The sequence below is a fragment of the Lolium rigidum genome, chromosome 1 (genome assembly GCF_022539505.1).
Source record: "Lolium rigidum isolate FL_2022 chromosome 1, APGP_CSIRO_Lrig_0.1, whole genome shotgun sequence".
Taxonomy (NCBI): domain Eukaryota; kingdom Viridiplantae; phylum Streptophyta; class Magnoliopsida; order Poales; family Poaceae; genus Lolium; species Lolium rigidum.
The window spans coordinates 340,066,622-340,086,886 of NC_061508.1; the positions used below are offsets into that span (position 1 = coordinate 340,066,622).

General features: G+C 47.0%; 1 protein-coding gene and 1 long non-coding RNA gene across 2 annotated transcripts; both read left to right on the forward strand.

Moving 5' to 3' along the window:
* The first annotated feature begins 822 nt into the window (after positions 1–822).
* LOC124684465 lies at positions 823–2,832 on the forward strand. The gene is made up of 3 exons (XR_006997032.1): positions 823–945; positions 1,469–1,529; positions 2,236–2,832. It is a non-coding gene; the product is annotated as an uncharacterized LOC124684465 (long non-coding RNA).
* Positions 2,833–8,103: 5,271 nt separating this feature from the next.
* Positions 8,104–9,664, forward strand: LOC124684466 (patatin-like protein 3). The gene is made up of 3 exons (XM_047218773.1): positions 8,104–9,037; positions 9,143–9,205; positions 9,290–9,664. The coding sequence occupies exons 1-3, from the start codon at positions 8,183–8,185 to the stop codon at positions 9,551–9,553; spliced, it is 1,182 nt and encodes a 393-aa protein (XP_047074729.1). The 5' UTR covers positions 8,104–8,182; the 3' UTR covers positions 9,554–9,664.
* Positions 9,665–20,265: the final 10,601 nt, after the last annotated feature.

Consider the following 20,265-nt stretch of genomic DNA (forward strand, 5'->3'; position numbering starts at 1 on the left):
ATGAAATTTTTGTTCACTTCAACCACTGATTAGTCAAATGTTTTCTGAACATGACACATCCTCATGTTTCTTTCCACTTCAGATATAAAATGAAACTGAAGTGGCGGAGCTAGCGAGATCAGGACGAGGATAACCACAAGTATGTTAATTTTGCTTCAAGAACAGCATAGTGCTAGCCATAAGCAAGTAGTCCTACTATTCTCTAGGGGGACATGAGGTACGTGGGATATTACTTCTATAAATGTTGCGAAGCTACCCGGCCAACCAGGTGGTTTCAAGGGGCACATCCATCCTGCGCGTCCGTTTCACCAGGGACAGTAAAATTTCTAGCCCACTTTTAACAGCAGCCGTCCGATGCAGTCGTTTCATTTGTCACTTGTTCATTCGCTGATCAAGTCCATGACGCGTGGGGCTAGGTGCGTGCGGGGCCGACTGTGGGAGGCAGTAGCGGGCGCTCGTTTGGGTCGCCTTCGTTGGTGGACAGCACGAACCAAGCGGCCACCTCTCGCCCCCAGTCCGCCGCCATCACTCGTCCCCAATCCGCCTCCTCCCCTCCTAGAATCCACGTCCTCTCTCGATTTCCCCTCCACGGCCTCCTCTCGATTTGCACTCCGAGAGCTCTGATGGCGACGGCGGTCGGACTGAAGTTGGGCGACAGTGAGCAGGACGGGAACAGCTCGTCGTCTCGTGGACGGCCGGGGGCTGCGCGACGGCCGATCCCCATCGATGGCGGCGGCGGTCGGACTTTAGTGGGGCGGCAGCGAGCAGGACGGTAACCGCTGGTCGTCTCGTGGATGGCTGATCCCCGCCGTCTACCGGAGATTCGTCGGTGCACATCGATCTGGCTACTGTGCCCCTCCAGTGGAAGCTGCACAACCCCGCTATGTCCTCATCTTCTCGGAAAGGGCAACTTACCATCGGGCTCGCCTCCTGCTAATTTCCAAGGTTAGCACGCTGCTCTGTACCTATTGGCCAAGATTAGCATATTGTTTCCTGCCATTTAAGAGTATGTCATGTATCGCCGGCTACACCTTTATTTGCTTCCAAGCCCACTAAAAGATCTGATTCGTCACTAATTTTCCAGTAGACAACATTCCCTAGCACCATCCATATATGATCTACAGAAAATAGCCTTTTCCCCACATTTACATGTGCTATGTGGTGCCGCTCTGTTCGCCTGTGTGCTTGCCGCTTGCACTAGAGTACATTAGATTCATATTTGCATTGCTTGTGGCCTTGCTGATCAGGTTGGCAAGGATGTTGAGACTTAATCTGAACTAGAATAAAAAATAAACTCTATTGGCAGTGTTTTTGAGTTTGCTTCAGCAATATAGAATCTGAAAATAAGTGCTAGGATTTGCACATTCCACAGCAAAGAACTACAATGTGTGTATACTGATCATTTTGTCCAGGAGGTTTACACTACACCGTTAAACTAATTTTGTGTTGTTCCATCCTCATTTGCCAGGACGATCCTGATGAACATGCTGAAGAAACACACATGCTCTCCACCTGGAGAACACTTTTAGGTATGTATCTTTTCCAAAGAAGTGATATATAGTGCTGGTCAGATGGTCATTACAATTCCTTCCGTTTGTGTTAGATCATATATAGTCTGAATGCATGATTTTTTCCTCCTAAAGTGTCTTATTGAACTGAATCCAAAAATGCTTCCTTATTTAGTAGGAATTCCTTGCCTTCACCTACAGCTTGTAATTTGTACCTGATGTTCGATCCATATAATTTGGTCTCCGTGTTAAAAAATTTAGCTGCTTATATTGTAACGAAAAGTTCAACCTAGCTTCAATGTTATTGTCTGGCATGGTAGCTTTTACTATTGCATATCCAAGGTGAGCTCATCCTAATTTGTTTCTTCAATCTCAGGCGAAGATCCATCTCCCATTCACTAACATTTATTTTTTATGTAATTATTTCATTGATCCGGGGCACCGACCATCGTATGTGTGAACATTTAGCTTGCTTTGCAACTAACTATGATTTCCTACATCTGTGCATTTGATTTAGCTTGCAATAATATAACCCCCGGTCCAGTTGGTTTAGCTTGCATAAGACTGGCTGTATACTAGACCGTCCCTGTGAACTGCTAGCATTTGGAGTTTAGTTGCAAATTATTCCAGAAGCACCAACTCAGATGCTTGATTGGTGCTACAATTGCTCTTCTTTCCTTCCTTGCTTCGCTTTGTACCAATCATGCAGCTGCTGTGTTTTTTACAGGATGTGCTGAGTTTTTATAGAGCGCCTCAAGGATGTGCTGAGTTTTTATAGAGCGCATCAAGGATGTGCTACAAGAGGGGAAGGTTTTGTATCAGGAAATTCATGTGCAACCCGTCTGTAGAGCGCCTTTTCATGGTTCAGTTCACGAAGTTTATCGTTGTTGAAGAGAGGCCTGGGTTGGAAGATGGTTGGAAGACAACTACTCCAGTTGACAAGGAGAACAATGAAAGGAACTATTCTGAAGGGCAAAGAAGTAAAGCTGAAAGCTACAAGGAAGCAATGGAGCAATTTGAGAACGTGGCCACAGATCTTTCGCGAGATGCTAAAAAGGTGATAAGAAAACAAAAGGAACACAAGAAGTTGTAGTAACTGGTGCATTGTTTTGGTCTTCCCAAGGTTGTAAAAAGCTTGGAATGAATCAGGGCCCCAATCATACCTACAACTGATGAAGTTTTATGTACATACCTAAGCTCCTGTGTTTTATTTCTATATTGGGTACTGTATGACCCTGTTTTGCTACCACTCCCTTTTGGGTGAACCTAACTAACAAACAATGTATTAGTTCTACTCTATTAGCTTATTGCTATAAGAAATTGCACCAGCATGTCCTTATTTTATTCCTCCCTTCATTGTTTTCGACTTACGGTTGATGGTGTTCTACAAATAATATCTCTTTGTTTATGGTCTGAACTTGTTTGCAAGGAATATGTATAGTGTGATTGCAATATCTTGAAATTGCGTTGCAGGACCTACTGATTTTTTACGCAGCTAAACAGTTCGTTTTTGCTAAATTTTCATATAACCTATATCTATAGGACAATGCCATTGAAACTTAGCTAAATTTCCATACAAGTTTACCACTATTACGGTACTCTGCGCCTCAATTTTCAAATAGGTTGGAAACCTAAAATGTTTACCCATTGGTGATTATTCTGATGTATTTCTATCGACGAAAATAACACTACTTAGTTTGTTCATTTGAGGAAAATCATTACTTCTTAACCGGCTAAAACTTAGAGTTACAATAATATCTCGCTTTGGCCTCTGCATCGGGCGCATCGAGTCATAGGACGGTACCGCTCAACATTAGCCAAAGTTCCATACGAGAATTGCCGTTCTTATAGCCATTGTTATATTAAAACTTTAGTATTGTGGTCCTCACTTCTTCATTGGACCGGAGACCTAAATTGTTTGCCCGTAGTCATTTCTTCTTTTTCTTTTTCTATGTACTATGTACTTATCAAGAAAATAATGCTCCTTCTTAACTGACTACAAGTTATGGTTACAGTTCTATTTTGCTTCTGCCTGTGCGCCGGGGCGCACCGGGTCATCTAGTATGCAATATATTGTCCAAAAGAGGCGTGGCCAAAGGGTGACCGGAGAAAGGCAGAGGAGAATAATAATGTGGTTAGCATGCATCGTCAAGCCGATCTCTTTTTTAAAAATCGAACATTGTCTTGTGCCTACCTTACATCGAGGGACACTTGCATATCAAGAGTCTTTCCTTTAAGCCACTTTCCAACTTCTTTAACCTGCTCAGCCTAATCTAGCTAGCCTCGATCAGAAGGTAAGCGACAACTTAACTCATCATCGCGGCAAAGCACAAGCAACATAGATATCTGTACAACATCCATGCATGCATGCAATTCTTATTTTTTCCGGAGAGGACAAGTTTGCAATGATTTGCGATGGCCGGAGGACGATCTCTATTAAGATATAGGGGGAAACAATGATTTGGGATCATTAGCTAATAGAAAACGCATTGAAATGTTGGGCTAGTAGCGCACACAAACAGGAATCTTTGTTGCTTAGCTAACCACTGGTTTGCGGGCTGGACTCGCAACAGTCGATCGCCGCTGGGCTATCTCCCTTCCAAATGATGAGACGAGGCCATGAAGGCACAAAACAACGAACCAATCATGGATAAACGCCTAAATCGCGCGAAGATTTGTATGGATGCGAATGATAAGGGAAAAAAATGTGATGATTGGCGAAGCTAGTGCGTCGTCGTCGCAGCGGTTGGTGGTTATGGGAGATGATGGGTGGAGTGAAGCTTAAGCTCTCCATGCTCATGAACAATCAAGCCCGTTCGTTTGGTAAGTACATTTGTAAATGCTGAATAAGTTCAATCAGAATAGCACCGAAATAAAAGCGTGGAGCCGGATGAACAGGAGTATATATAGTGAGAGATACCCACACGGGAGGGATGGAAGAATTGGCGTGCTGGTGGGCAGATATGGCTCGGAAATATGGATGAAGAAGACACCCTTTTTTTTTTCCTTTGGAAGCTGGGAAAATTCGACGGGTGCCTTTCTCTCTGATAGCGAAAGGAACAGGGATAATGAAAGAAGAAGAACGGATCATGCTCATCAGTTTGAGCCGCCGCGCCATGCGTGCAATTTCTTCCATGCTTTTCTCGAGAACATAGATGTTTTATGCATATGAGGAACTTGGCTCTGTAAAAGTTGTAGGAGATCATGCGACCTAAAAGTCATGTTGTGCAAGTAGATTGATTGCCAACAAGTCATATTGAGCATCCTAGTAGAAGCCTAGGACGCCTAGGACCCGTCGTTTGGTTTGGCTCTTTTTGTGTTTCACGTTTTGGGCCTGCATTTGGTTACGAGATGTTTCCCGCATATGGTTTCCACGTCCGCTTGGTGGTGAGCTTGCCAAAGCTATCAGCACTGCACGAAAGGTGTTCGACGTATGAGCATTTTCAGGCAGGCAAGACTAATATATAGCACATAAACAACAACATAAAAATAGTTCTAGTTGTGGATTAAATTCTTGCACCACCAGTCCATGAACAACTGCTCGTTATGCAACACAAGTTCATCAAACGAGGGGTTAGTACACACCTGCTCGTCATACCTAGGTACCACCAAAATATACAGACTTGTCATTAGCTCTCATCAAACCTATCCACTTCCAAAATATACATCATCGTCATGATGTTCATCACCGTCATCACCACCAGAACGAGCACAACAACAAGAACCCAATTCTCTGGCTCATTAACGGTAATGCTTCTTCAGGAAGGCGGTAAAACCAGGACATCATTGATGACTCACAAGTATAGGGGATCGCAACAATTTTCAAGGGAAGTAAAACCCAAATTTATTGATTCGACACATGGGAGCCAAAGAATATTTATAAGTTTTGACAGATGTGTTGTCAATTCACCTGCACCTGGAAATAGACTTGCTCGCAATATTTTATCAGTAGTAACTGTTTTATGACAGTGGTAGTAGTTGACTAACAGCAGTAATGAAATAAAAACAGCAGTAGCGATGATTGTTGTAGACAGCAGGATTAAAATACAGTAGCCACAGGATGGATAAACGGGCGCTGCATGCATAAGATAGCTCATATAATAGCAAGACGTGGGCATTGCAAGTAATAATGATAAAAACATCCTAGTATAAAATAACCATATGCGTGTGTTCCTATTTAGTCGTGCGTGCTCACAATAAAAAACTTGCACGATATCTTTTGTCCTACCAGCCCGTTGCAGAGGGGCCTCAAGGGAAACTACTGGTAATTAAGGTACTCCTTTTAATAGAGTACCGGAGCAAAGCATTAACACTTCGTGAACACACGTGATCCTCACATCATAGTCATCCCCTCTGGTTGTCCTAATTATTGTCACTTTGGGGCCTCGGGTTCCGGACAACAATATGTGTATACAACTTGCAGGTATGATAAAAAAACAATAATTATCATCATGAATCAATAACATGTTCAGATCATGGCACTCGGGCCCAAAGTGACAAGAATTAAGCATAACAAGTTGCAACAATATCAAAAATACTAACAACGGATACTAGGCACTATGCCCATAATAATCTTATATCTATTACATGAACAATCTCATCCATTCCCTACCATCCCCTACAGCCTACAGCGGGAAATTACTCACACATGGATGTGGGAATCATGGATGGTTGATGGAGAGGCATCGGTGATGGCGATTGCGATGATCTCCTTCTTTTTCCCATCCCGGCAGGGTGCCAGAACGGAGTTTCTGGTCCCGTATTGGGGTTTCTGGTGGCGGCGGAGCAGCGGAACTCTTTCTAGAAAAATGTCGAACCCCCCTTTGTTTTTAGGGTCGAAGGCTTAATATAGTCGGTAGGAGAGGTCAAGGGGGTGGTTGAGGCGGCCAGACCACCCCTAGGCGCGGCCAAGCCTGCGCCAGGCTTGGTGTGGGCCCCTCGTGCCCCCCCTCCGTCTCGTCTTCTGGCTCCATGAGTCTTCGGGTGAAATATGGATTTTGCGATGTTTTCTGGGAATTTTCCTGAAAGTTAGATTTCTGCACAAAAACGAGACACCAGAGCAATTCTGCTGAAAACAACATTAATCCGTGTTAGTTGCATTTAAAACACACAAATTAGAGGGCAAACAACAGCAAAAGTATTCGAGAAAGTAGATGTGTTTTGGACGTATCAATCATGCACTCAGGGCTCATCGCAAGGTACCTGGTGGCATGTGGCTTGTGCTCCATGAGGTGGCTAAGAGCACGGTGGATTACGGTGGGAGAGATGGGTGCTTGAGAACGGAGTCTGCAACATCCTTGATGTACTTCACCTTGAATCCAAGGTCCATTCTAGCCCCTTTCTTGATGAGGTTTCATACCCCGTTTAGAACGAACATGGACAGACCAGGTGGCCATGTGGCAATGTTCTTATTCGCCACCGGGCAGTACTGATCAGTCAACGGCCTGTACCGGAGCGGCACCGCCGCCTTCGTCTGCAACACCGACTGCGCTGAGAGATCTGGCGTGTTTTCCTTGTCCTAGAGCACAAATGAAAGTACCATAGTACAAGAACCATGATAAGCTCGCAAACTAACAAACTTTTAGAACATAGTATGCATCAAACACCTAGTAGGCAAGAATAGTAACACGATCTTAAAACATAGCACACATCGAACACCTTGCAGGCAAGAACATTAAGGAGCTCTTACAAGATAGGACGGATCGAACACCTTGCACGCAAGAACACTAAGAAGCTCTTTCAACATAGAACGCATCGAACACCTTGCAGGCTAGAACACTACCAACTATCGCACTTATACGTAGCCTCGTTTTCGCTTTCCTGGTTCGCACAATTTTTAAAGCTCTTTCGTGCTCGCACAGGAAAATTTACACCCAGCTTGTCCGGGCGGGAGATGGTGGGAGCTCGCACGCGTCTATGAAAATCCCACGAGAGAAATTCGCTCAGCTCCCGCCATTATTCACCCCCTATTTACACAGCCGCGCCTCACCGGAAAATCCCCCGCCAGCATTTCCCCCTTTCGAGCTCTTCGTCCAGGGCAACTTCTCACAGACAAGAAGGTAAGCGACTCCATCTTCCCGGCCAGTGTAGCTCCGCCGCGGGAGGTCATCTTCCTCATCCTCGCAGGCATGTCGACTTCGTCCGCCTCGTCCAACTACCAGATCCATGTGAGTGACATAGAACCCTAGCTTACATCTGTTTTTTTAGGCTTGTTTGCTTAGATCTAGAGGTTGTTGGTTCATTCTAGAGCTTAGTTTCTTGCATACATAGAATTTGCTTCTCACAGGAGTTTGTGTTTGTAATTTAGCTTCAGATTAGATTGGAGAAGGAGAAATTTTGTTGGGAAAATTAGTATAGATTGGATTGGATGAGAAATATACAGCAGTAGATCACCAACTGACCAACCAGAGGACGCACGCACGGGCGCAGCCATTCGTTGAGGCAAAACGACACCGGACACGCGGCGCACCGCCACCAACGCGTGCACGACTGCGCGCTACTCTGCTCCGTGGCGCCAAGATAACAGAAACAGAGTGCCCGCCACCTCCCACTATAAATTGCCCAGCCAGCGCCAAGACGCAAGCACACACTCAGCTCCTTCGCTCGCTCCCCGGCCTCATCTTCCCAATCACGACACACTGTTTGTTTGCTACAAGAAGAGGCATCGACCTCCAATGGCGACCTCCGCGCTAGCGCTGCTCGATCAGACTCTGCCGTTCGGTGGCGGCGGTGGCTCGGACAGGCTCAGCAAGGAGATCTTCTCCATCCTGGAGTCCAACTTCCTGTTCGGCGCGCAGACGCCGGAGCTAGGCGCGGGCCGCGTGCGCGTGCTCTCCATCGACGGGGGCTCCGACGGCGGCGCGCTTGCCGCGGCCGCCCTCGTCAGGCTCGAACGGCAGCTGCAGGAGCTCTCCGGCAACCCGGCCGCGCGCGTCGCGGACTACTTCGACCTGGCGGCCGGGTCCGGCGCCGGCGGGTTCCTCGCGGCGGCGCTTTTCGCGCGCCGGATGACCGCGGAGCAGGCGCGCGACGTCGTGGCCAAGAACCGGAAGGTGTTCTCTGGGCGCGCTGGCCGCGGCGGGCTCTTTTCCTCGCGGCCGGAGGCGGTGTTCAAGAAGGTGTTCGGGGACCTCACCGTGAGGGACGCGGCCAAGCCGCTGCTGATCCCCTGCTACGACATGGCCACGGCGGCGCCGTTCGTCTTCTCCCGCGCCGACGCCGTCGAGGCCGAGGCGTTCGACTTCCCGCTCTGGCAGGTCTGCGCGGCGGCCTGCGGCGTTGGGCCGGCCGAGGTGGCGTCCCTCGATGGGCGGACCAGACTGCGCACCGCCGGCGCGGGCGGCGCGGGCGTGGCCAACCCGACGTCCGTGGCCGTCACCCACGTGCTCCACAACAAGCAGGAGTTCCCCTTCGCCGCCGGCGCCAGCGACCTCATCGTGCTCTCGCTCGGCGGGAACGCTGCCTCGGACCACCGCACGTCCTCCTCCTCTAGCATCCTCCGCATCGCCAGCGCGTGCCAGGCCGACATGGTACGTCCTCCATTAATTCTTCAGCATTCATGGCACGGACAGAATCGTACTGTCGTCACGTACGCTGGGCTAAACAGGACTGTGGGTGCCCGTGCTGCTTTTCAGGTGGACCAAGCAGTATCAATGGCGTTCGGAGAGAACAGAGCAACCAACTACATCCGCATCCAGGTAAATATAAACTGTTATTAACACCGGGTTCTTACCACTGAATTATTTGAGCAAAGCTAACTCTTCGTTGTGTTGTCTCCTCAGGGCAACGGCATTGCTGCAGGAGCGACGGCGGAGGCGGCGATGGCGGAGCGGGGTGTGGAGTCGGTGCTGTTCCGGGGCAAGAAGCTGATGCCGGAGACCAACGGCGAGCGGCTGGACGGCGTGGCGGAGCAGCTGGTGCGGGAGCACCGCCGGAGGATGGACAGCAAGACGCCCGTGGTGCTCATCAAACCGTCGGCGACACCCCGGACGTCGTCGTCGTCAGCGTCCACGCTCATCACCGTCTCCTCGTCGGAGTCGCCCTGAAGACCGGCGAATAGACGACGCTGATTAATTAACTAGCTTTGGTTTCTGAGTTATTTATTCGTCGCTTGGCTTTTAGTTTAGCGCGGCGCCGGCACTAGCTAGAGTGTGTGTTTTGGTTGCCAGCCGGCGCCGCCGCAGCCCATGGCGCTGGCTCCCGGCCCGGGCCGCAGCCGCAGCCGCCGATGACGATGAGCGCGCGTGCGCGGGGCCGTGGAAGAAAGAGGAGAGTGGTCGAGTGAAATGTGAAAGATTTGTACTAGCTAGGAAATTAATAGCGAGACGTGCGTGTGCGTGTGCTGCTGCAACTACGATGGAATGTACCGTAGCTTGTCCGGTGCTTCGAATGGAATACTACGAATCGGCGTGGCTTTGCTGGTAAAACAATGATAATTATCGTGCCATTTGTCCAAAGAACTGCGCAACTTTGCCCCGTCAGCCGAAGATAGCCGACGCCTCCCCTTTAGCCTCCTCCTTCTCCGACCAGTTTCAAGTGGGGAATTGATCTGTGCGAGAAGTCTTTAATAAAAATAGTGTTTTCAGTAATTATGTTAGAGTTTCGGTAGCCGTTTTTTTGTTGGTTTCTCATCAATGGGAATGGTATCGTCTGCAATAAGTGATCTTCGGCCTTTCGTTCGACGATGAGATCTCTTTCCCCGCGTCAATGATGGTGTTGGAAGATTACAGTTCTCTAGGTATGTGCCTTCAGATCTTGCTTCGACAGATCGATTTTGGATTTCTCAAGGTTGCCGCGAGGAGGATTATCCTCACAGGTTTTGTCCCGGCTGATAAGTCCTTGACAATGGTGATTCTTAATCGCGGCTCTCCAGCGGCATGGACAAGGTTGGTCGATTGTTATTCTCTGACATACTGGTGTTGGTACTCTTGTCGATGTTGATTGACTACTTTAATGGTCGTGTGCATCCACACTTGGCATTGTGCGGCTCAAATTAAAATTATGGGAGAACATTCGTTGGTATTTACATGTCTATGGTTTCTTACCTATTTTTGGCTGCCTTCAGGAAAGATAAGATTATGTCTTGGAAGAAGAAAGAGTTGTAATACCTCGAAGACTTGCTTGTATCTTTTATAGTTTATTTTACTATATTTTGTAATCACTGGAGACAGCTTGTGTATCCTTACCATGTACTATTTATTACTATAAATATATGTGATATTAATTGTCAAAAAAAACTCATGCGCGACTTGGTCTTCCTTTCTTTTGATATGAGACTCAAAACTAACTTTTTTTTTTATAGAACATATATTAATATTGCAAGGATACCAATTACATCTAGAGGTATTATGCGTGCACACAACCAAAATAAAGAAGAACAAATACAGTAAAAGAAAAGTCCCACAACTCCTTAAAGGTGTACTAACACCATCTAGACAATGTTAGAAGTTTAACTTCTTCAAAAGCGACACCTCTAAGAAGAAAACAGCGCACACACGACATCCTTGATCGATTATAGATGTTAGACTTTCACCATGACGAAAATTCCTCGCTCCCAAAAACAATAACTTCAGCAAGTTCATTACCAGGCACAACCAATTAAGGCCAGACAATGGATCATATATGTAGGACTTTGAACTTGCCTGCGGTCACCCCTACTTTCAAAGCCGCTTGCTCCAAAACAAAAATTACCAAGCCAATTCAATATCTCCACAAAGAATTGAATCATCATCGATAGTCCCCAGATCTCGACTTTCATGACATTCTCCTCCAACTGACCTTATCATGTATGAGAAAGCATTCCTTACCATGGTAACAGCTAGCAGAGCTTCATATCGCTCTATCTGAAACCACCCGGTTAGAATAAAACATGGATACACATGATCGAATCTCACTCGATCCAACAAACTCCAGGTATGAAGCGCCTAGTAGAGTACACCGGTGGAGCATTCCGGAACACGACACTACCACCAAATCGATGGGGACAGAAACTGGTAGATTGATACGTCTCCGACGTATCGATAATTTCTTATGTTCCATGCCATATTATTGATGATACCTACATGTTTTATGCACACTTTATGTCATATTCGTGCATTTTCTGGAACTAACCTATTAACAAGATGCCGAAGTGCCGATTCTTTGTTCTAGCTGTTTTTGGTTTAGAAATCCTAGTAACGAAATATTCTCGGAATTGGACGAAATCAAGACCCAGGGTCCTATTTTGCCACGAACCTTCCAGAAGACCGAAGGGGATACGAAGTGGGGCCACGAGGGGCTGCCACCATAGGGCGGCGCGGCCCAGCCCTTGGCCGCGCCGACCTGTGGTGTGGGGCCCCCGTGTGGCCCCCACGTTGCCCTTCCGCCTACTTAAAGCCTCCGTCGCGAAACCCACGAGGCGAAAAACCACGATACGGAAAACCTTCCGGAGACGCCGCCGCCGCCAATCCCATCTCGGGAGATTCGGAGATCTCCTCCGGCACACTCTGCCGGAGAGGGGATTCATCTCCCGGAGGACTCTACACCGCCATGGTCGCCTCCGGAGTGATGAGTGAGTAGTTCACCCCTGGACTATGGGTCCATAGCGATAGCTAGATGGTTGTCTTCTCCTCATTGTGCTTCATTGTTGGATCTTGTGAGCTGCCTAACATGATCAAGATCATCTATCTGTAATACTCTATGTTGTCTTTGTCGGGATCCGATGGATAGAGAATACCATGTTATGTTAATTATCAAGTTATTGCATATGTGTTGTTTATGATCTTGCATGCTCTCCGTTATTAGTAGAGGCTCTGGCCAAGTTGATGCTAGTAACTCCAAGAGGGAGTATTTATGCTCGATAGTGGGTTCATGCCTGCATTGACACCAGGACGAGTGACGAAAAGTTCTAAGGTTGTGCTGTGTCTTGTTGCCACTAGGGATAAAACATTGATGCTATGTCCGAGGATGTAGTTATTGATTACATTACGCACCATACTTAATGCAATTTTCTGTTGTTAGCAACTTAATACCGGAAGGGGTTCGGACGATAACCCGAAGGTGGACTTTTTAGGCATAGATGCGGTTGGATGGCGGTCTATGTACTTTGTCGTAATGCCCAATTAAATCTCACTATACTTATCATGCCATGTATGTGCATTGTTATGCCCTCTCTATTTGTCAATTGCCCGACTGTAATTTGTTCACCCAACATGCTTTTATCTTATGGGAGAGACACCTCTAGTGAACTCGTGGACCCCGGTCCATTCTTTAATACTCGAAATACAAATCTGCTCCAATACTTGTTTTACTATTTTCTCTGCAAACAATCATCTTCCACACAATACGGTTAACCCTTTGTTACAGCAAGCCGGTGAGATTGACAACCTCACTGTTTCGTTGGGGCAAAGTACTTTGGTTGTGTTGTGCAGGTTCCACGTTGGCGCTGGAATCTCTGGTGTTGCGCCGCACTACATCCCGCCGCCATCAACCTTCAACGTGCTTCTTGGCTCCTCCTGGTTCGATAAACCTTGGTTTCTTTCTGAGGGAAAACCTGCTGCTGTGCGCATCATACCTTCCTCTTGGGGTTCCCAACGAACGTGTGAAATACACGCCATCATAGATCTTCATCTTGTCACCAGAAGAATCATAGGGCTACCTCCATTATTTGCGAAACTAGCAGCCCCCACGTCGCCAGTCAATCCTGCCGGACCAATATTGGAGAATGAGGCAACACGGAGCACTGACGTCGGTGTTGTCGAAGCCATGGCCCCCCGGCGTCGATTGGGCCCAAGTGGGTCCAGTGGACCATCGGTGCCGAACCACCGCCGGAGACGGCGGCCGCCATGCACTACCCACTCCTCAACACCGCCCGCCGGAGTGCATCAGGTCGTGGCTACCATGGCCGTGCCGCTCGGCATCCCCAGCTTGCGCCCCACTGCCTTACGTGATGCGTCACCGCAAACTTGTGAAGAAACATAGCAGGTTTTTTACATATCCTCATAAGGGATGCGGCCTTTTGTAGCCCGAGCTACACATAGCAAGTATTTTTTTAACCACTTTAATCGTAGTCTTCCGAAAGCTATTATTCAGAGTTAGTATAAATTATACTTTATTTAATTGAAAAATTAGAGAAGGCTTCAAGGAAGTCTAAACTAAGTTTGCCAAAGATTTTGCATGGCAAATGCTCATTTAAGTAGATTTCCAAGCAAATCATACGTAATACAAAATATTGTGAAACATTTTTCTAAAACTTTCATGTCTTTTATATTATTTTTAGAAAATACATCACATGGGATGACCCCATGCGTATCTTTTCAAAAAAAAATTTTGTTTGGTTGGATTTAAATTTGTGGGCTTTGTCATTTGTACTAGGTGAATGCAAATTTTATGCTTGGTTATTGTTTTAAGGTAACTTAATTGAAGGTTATTTTCTCCCAAAATTCAGGACCTAAACTTAAAATACGCACAATTCTGAGTTTAATAGGTTGAAGCTCAAAAATAAATCCATATGGAAATCGAGATAAATCCCCAGCTCTAGGAATTGGTCATCCTATAAGGACTACTACTCGAGAAAACTTAAATGATAGTTGTGCACCTTATTTTTGGTAGCTCCTTCCACAAAAAATACACACATTTATCATATGTGTACACACTAGTAAAATGGGATAAAATTCTACAAAATAGTTCAAAATTGTAGTTTGCAAAGTTGTTTTTCATGACAAGATGCACATCTCTTCCAAAATGGGGTCGCAATAACTAAATTTGATATGAATTTCACATGACACATGCTCATATGGGTAGAAGCTAAATGAACGTGTACATGATACAAAATATTTTTAAGGAATCTTTTATGAAACCTTCTATGCCTAGTTTGGTATTTCTATTAGGAACTCGATCACACGGCATGACTCTGCGCAAGTTTTTTCACTCTGTTTTTTTTATTTCTTTAGGTTAGATTCAAATTTGCTTTAGATTTACGGGCTCTGCCATTTTAATAGGTGGGTGCAAATGTAATGTCTGCTCAATGTTTCTGGATATCACACTTGTAGCGTACTTACAATTATTTTCTCATAAAATTTAGTGCAAAAAGTTAATGTATTAATAGTTTAAATTTGAGTATAATCGGCATAAGCCTCCGAAGACATTTGACTAACCAGGATATCAGTTGTTGAGTTGAACAAAGTTTTCTTATCTAACTGCATCCATATGCCACCGTCAGGGACGAATCCATCCATCCATATCACTCTCATGGACCCTAACGACTGTCAAACATCAGATGGCAATGTACGTCGATAGGAAAAAGAAACAAAGGGAAAAACAGTCCACTGTACACCGCTGCATGGACGACGACACTGACGTCGTTCGTTGAGCCATCGCCCGTACACACTTGTTCCGCCGAAAGCAACGCCACGGCGACCCCTAAATAATCTTAGCGTGTGATCCTAGCGCGTCAGTTCGCGACTGTCCAGCCGGGCTCTGCCGCGTCCCCTCTTTCCTCCAAGCATCCTGCCCTGGAACACCCACACAGGCTACACTAGTGGAGAAGAGGCCTTTGGACCCAAGCAAATGACCCACTGCTGAACCAAACCGGGTCCAATGCCCCCATTGGACCCGGTTCGTTTCTGCCCAGGACGACCCCACCCGCTGGCGCCTGTCTCGTAGCGGCGCTTTGGACCCGGTTTGGTATACAAACCGGACCAAGCGTCCACCCGCGAGCGCGCGTAGGCCGTGTCGGCCTGGGAACCCTTAGTCCGGTTTGTATGACAAACCGGGTCCAAAGGCCCCTCTGGCTATATAACCTTGCCCTTGCCCAAGTGTGAGCCACACTTAGCCATTTTTTCACTATCTTCACAAGAGGGTGTATTGCTCTCCTCTCTTCTTCACATGCACAAGAGGTGTTTGATGAAATGCTTAAGAGGATTTGCCACTTGAGTTTACACAAATCAAGCCACACTTAACTTGCTTTTTTCTTCTTCATCGAGGTTAACAACTTTATCCTTTTCATCCGCAATTGATAAAATGCATGTGTATATATACATCGTGATGTTCCGTAATGGTTTTGATCGGCTTAATTATATCATGCGGATGAATCGGCAATGGATGTACATTGACCGAACGGTTTGACGAGTTCACTCGCGGGCCTGGATAATTTTATGGCCGTGGCGAAGGCAAACAAACATGGTGGCTTCATGTATTGTCCATGTGTGGACTCGCAAGAATATCGTAAATTACGCTCACTCGAGTCTCATTCACAGCCACCTTCTCGCGATCCGGTTTCATGCCCGGTTACTATTGTTGGACCAAGCACGGAGAAAGAGGGGTTATGATGGAAGAGAATGAAGAAGAGGAAGAGGATGATGAAGGTTATCCCAATTTTCCCGAATACGATGATACCGCGGAAGGCAATGAAGACAATGAAGTAGAAGATCAAGAGGCACCGGATGAGCCTCGCCGATGATGATCTTGGCCGGGCCATTGCTGATGCAAGGAGAGAATGTGAAACCGAAAAGGAAAGGTTGGCCTTCGACAAGATGATAGAAGATCACAACAAATTGTTATACCCAACTTGCGAAGATGGCCATAAAAAGCTAGGCAAGACTACTCGGAATTGTTGCAATGGAAGGCGGAGAACGGTGTCACCGACTCGGGATTTGGAAAGTTGCCGACAATAATTAAGAGGAAGCTTCCAAGGGGTAACGAATTGCCCGCCGGTACGTACGAAGCGAAGAAGATTGTCCGCCCTCTAGGATTAGATGTGCAAAAGATACATGCATGCATTAATTATCGCATCCTCTACCGCGGTGAGTACGAGAATTTGGATGCATGTCCGGTGTGCACTGCATTGCGGTATAAGATCGGACGAGATGACCCCGGTGATGTTGAGGGCGAGCGCCCCAAGAAGAGGGTTCCTGCCAAGGTTATGTGGTATGCTCCTATAATACCACGGCTGAAACGCTTGTTCGAGAATAAAGAGCACGCTAGGTTGTTGCGATGGCACAAAGAAGACCGTAAGAAAGACGTGATGTTGAGGCACCCTGCCGATGGATCCCAATGGAGAAAAATCGATAGAGAGTTCCCAAACTTTGCACAGGATGCAAGGAACTTAAGGTTTGGTCTAAGTACGGATGGCATGAATCCTTTTGGAGAGCAGGAGCTGCAGCCATAGCACTCGGCCTGTGACTCTTTGTATATATAACCTTCCTCCTTGGTTGTGCATGAAGCGGAAGTTCATTATGATGCCGGTGCTCATACAAGGCCCGAAGCAACCCGGGAACGACATTGATGTGTACTCGAAGCCATTAGTCGAAGAACTTCTACAGCTGTGGTCCCTAGCAGGTGTACGTGTGTGGGACGAGCACAAGCATGAGGAATTTGACCTAAGAGCGATGCTTTTCGTAACCATCAATGACTGGCCTCGCTCTTGGTAACATTTCGGGACAGTCAAACAAGGGATACAATGCATGCACACACTCGTTTACATGAGCTCGAAGGTGATTATTTGGAAAAAGGTCGAAGGTCGTGTACACGGGGCATCGTCGATTTCTTAGGATTACCCATCCCGTAAGAAAGAAAGGAAAGCATTACGACGGTGAGGCTGATCACCGGAGGAAGCCTCCCCATCGTGATGGTGTTGATATATTTGGTATGGTCAAGGATCTAGATGTAATATTTGGAAAGGGTCCTGGCGGACGGTCCGTTCCGAATGACGTTGCCGGACACGCGCCCATGTGGAAGAAGAAATCTATTTTTTGGGAGCTAGAATATTGGAAAGTCTTAGAAGTCCGCTCTTCAATCGATGTGATGCACGTGACGAAGAATCTTTGCGTGAACCTCGCTAGGCTTTCCGGGCGTGTACGGGAAGACAAAAGATACACCGAAGCACGGGAGGACCAGCAACGTTGGAAAGACCCCAAAAATCTGCATGAGAGAGTTAAAGGACGTCATTTATCCAGCTACGCTCTTACAAAAGCAGAGAAGGAGATATTTTTTGAATGTCTTAGCAGTATCAAGGTCCCGTCTGGCTTCTCCTCCAATATAAAGGGAATAATAAATATGGAGAAGAAAACATTCCAGAACCTCGAAGTCTCATGACTGTCACGTGATAATGACACAGCTTGCTTCCGATTGCATTGAGGGGGCTTCTACCGGAAAATGTTCGACGGCCCATTGTGAAGCTATGTGCATTCCTCAATGCAATTTCTCAAAAGGTAATAAACCCAGAAATTCTACCGAGGTTGCAGAATGATGTGGTCCAATGTCTCGTTAGTTTTGAGCTGGTGTTCCCACCATCCTTCTTCAATATTATGACACATCTCCTCGTTCACCCGGTCGATGAGATTTCCATTCTCGGTCCTGTGTTTCTACACAATATGTTCCCCTTCGAGAGGTTCATGGGAGTCTTGAAGAAATATGTTCATAACCGTGCTAGGCCGAAGGAAGCATCTCCAAGGGCTATGGAACGAGAGGAGGTCATTGAATTCCGTGTTGACTTTATTCCCGACCTTAAGCCGATTGGTGTTCCCGAATCGCGGCATGAAGGGAGACTAAGTGGAAAAGGCACGCTAGGAAGGAAATCAATGATATGTAGGGACGGGATTTCTTTGACTCAAGCACACTACACGGTTCTACAAAGTTCCACCATGGTGGCTCCGTATATCGGTGACCACAAGAACTTTCTACGCTCCCGGAACCCGGGCGGTCGAACGATTGGATTAGACGTGAACACATGTCGACTTTCGGCGGTTGGTTGCAAAAACATCTCCTCGAATAACGAAGATATTGAAGATCGAGCTGTACTTGCCGGCCCGGACACCATCTTCGACTCGTAGTGACTTTCCAAGGGTACGAGATAAATGGGAATACATTTTACACGATCGCCCAAGATAAAAAGAGCACCAACCAAAACAGTGGTGTCCGCTTTGATGCAATAATGAATGAAGGCCCAAATGACACATATTATGGTTACATAGAGGATATCCGGGAACTTGAGTATGGACCTTCTTTTAAGGTCCCTTTGTTTAGGTGCAAATGGGTCAACAAAACGAGAGGCGGGGTTCGGGTAGACAAGTTGTATGGAATGACAACGAGTGGATCTCAACAATCTTGGGTATAGAGACGAACCATTCGTCCTAGCCAAGGATGTGGCCCGGGTTTTCTATGTGAAGGATATGTCTAGCAAACCAAGAAAAAGGAAACATAAGGAAACAAATACATCAAACGATGAGCCAAAGCGCCACATAGTTCTTTCGGAAAAAGAAACATCGTGGGAGTGGAGGACAAGACGGACATGTCGAAGATTATAATAAGTTTGATGAAATTCCACCCTTCGAGTGAACATTGATCCAAGCATCAAGTTAAATGATGAAGATGCTCCATGGTTAAGGCCGAAGAAGATTAAATGATGAAGATGCTCCATGGCACAAATGAGTATCTCAACATGGCAATCAATTTCCCATTTATTTTTGTGTAATCATTTAACCGTATGTAAGATATGAAAAGTGGAGATGTGGTTGGCTTTTTGTACCATATATATAGAGGAGATGTAGTCGTTCACGGGTTTGCTGGGGAAAATTCCGAGGCGCAGTTTCCGAAGATGCCGTAGGGCATGTGCACCAACAACATCTTCGAGAAACTGCGCCACGGGAGATTTCCCAACCCTTTCCCCAACACTATTAGAGGAGATGTAGTCGTTCAGGGGCTTGCAGGTAAAATTCCGAGGAGCAACTTCCGAAGATGCCGTAAGGCTTGTGCACCAACGACATCTTCGAGAAGTTGCGCCACGGGAGATTTCCCAACCCTTTCCCCAACACTCGTTAGAGGAGATGTAGTGGTTCACGGGCTTGCGGGGAGAAAATTCCAGGCGCAGCTTCCGAAGATGCCGTAGGGCGTGTGCACCAACAACATCTTCGAGAAGCTGCGCCACGGGAGATTTTCCAATCCATGGGAATGAATCTCTGCTTGGCTTGTTGATCCGCTTGGCAAGCCGTATCGATGCTCCTTTTATAGGCACAAGCACCGCTTCTACTCGACGGGGCGTCGTGCGCTACATGCTTTATCTCATCGAGCAGTGCGTCCACCCATGCGTTCTTATCCTGCCGACATCTTTAGTCCCGGTTGTACCCACCAGCCGGGACTAAAGGTTACCCACACGTCCTTATCCCACCGACAGTTTTGTTAGATGACAAAAAAGGATCTTTAGTCCCGGTTGTACCCACCAGCGGGACTAAAGGTTACCCACACGTCTTTATCCCACCGACAGTTTTGTTAGATGACAAAAAAATGATCTTTAGTCCCGGTTGTACCCACCAGCCGGGACTAAAGGTTACCCACACGTCCTTATCCCACCGACAGCTTTTGGCGCCACTCGCGTTCCCGCCTATTTTTCTTCCCGCGCTTTCCACCGCTTCCCGCCTCCGTCCTCCCGCCATTTTTTCACTATATATATGTTGGCTTGGCCTCCATTTACATATCACATCTAGACTCATATCTCGCAAACCTCATCACCAGGTCACATGGCTTCCATCGTATCTCTAACCCTCCGGGAGGCGGAGGCGCTTTGCGCGTCGAACTACCCCTCGCCCGCCGGGCTACCGCGTCCCTACCGGCTGGTTGCTGAGCATCGGAGGGGTACCGGTCCCTCCTCGTCCCTCTAGGTGTGGCGCGCGAGATGGCCATCACGAACCACTACTACTTCGAGCTCACGCCGGAGCAGCGGAGGAATCCCCGGTGGCATCCCGACTACAGCCCGACTTGGGAGAGCTTCTTCATCAATCGGCGT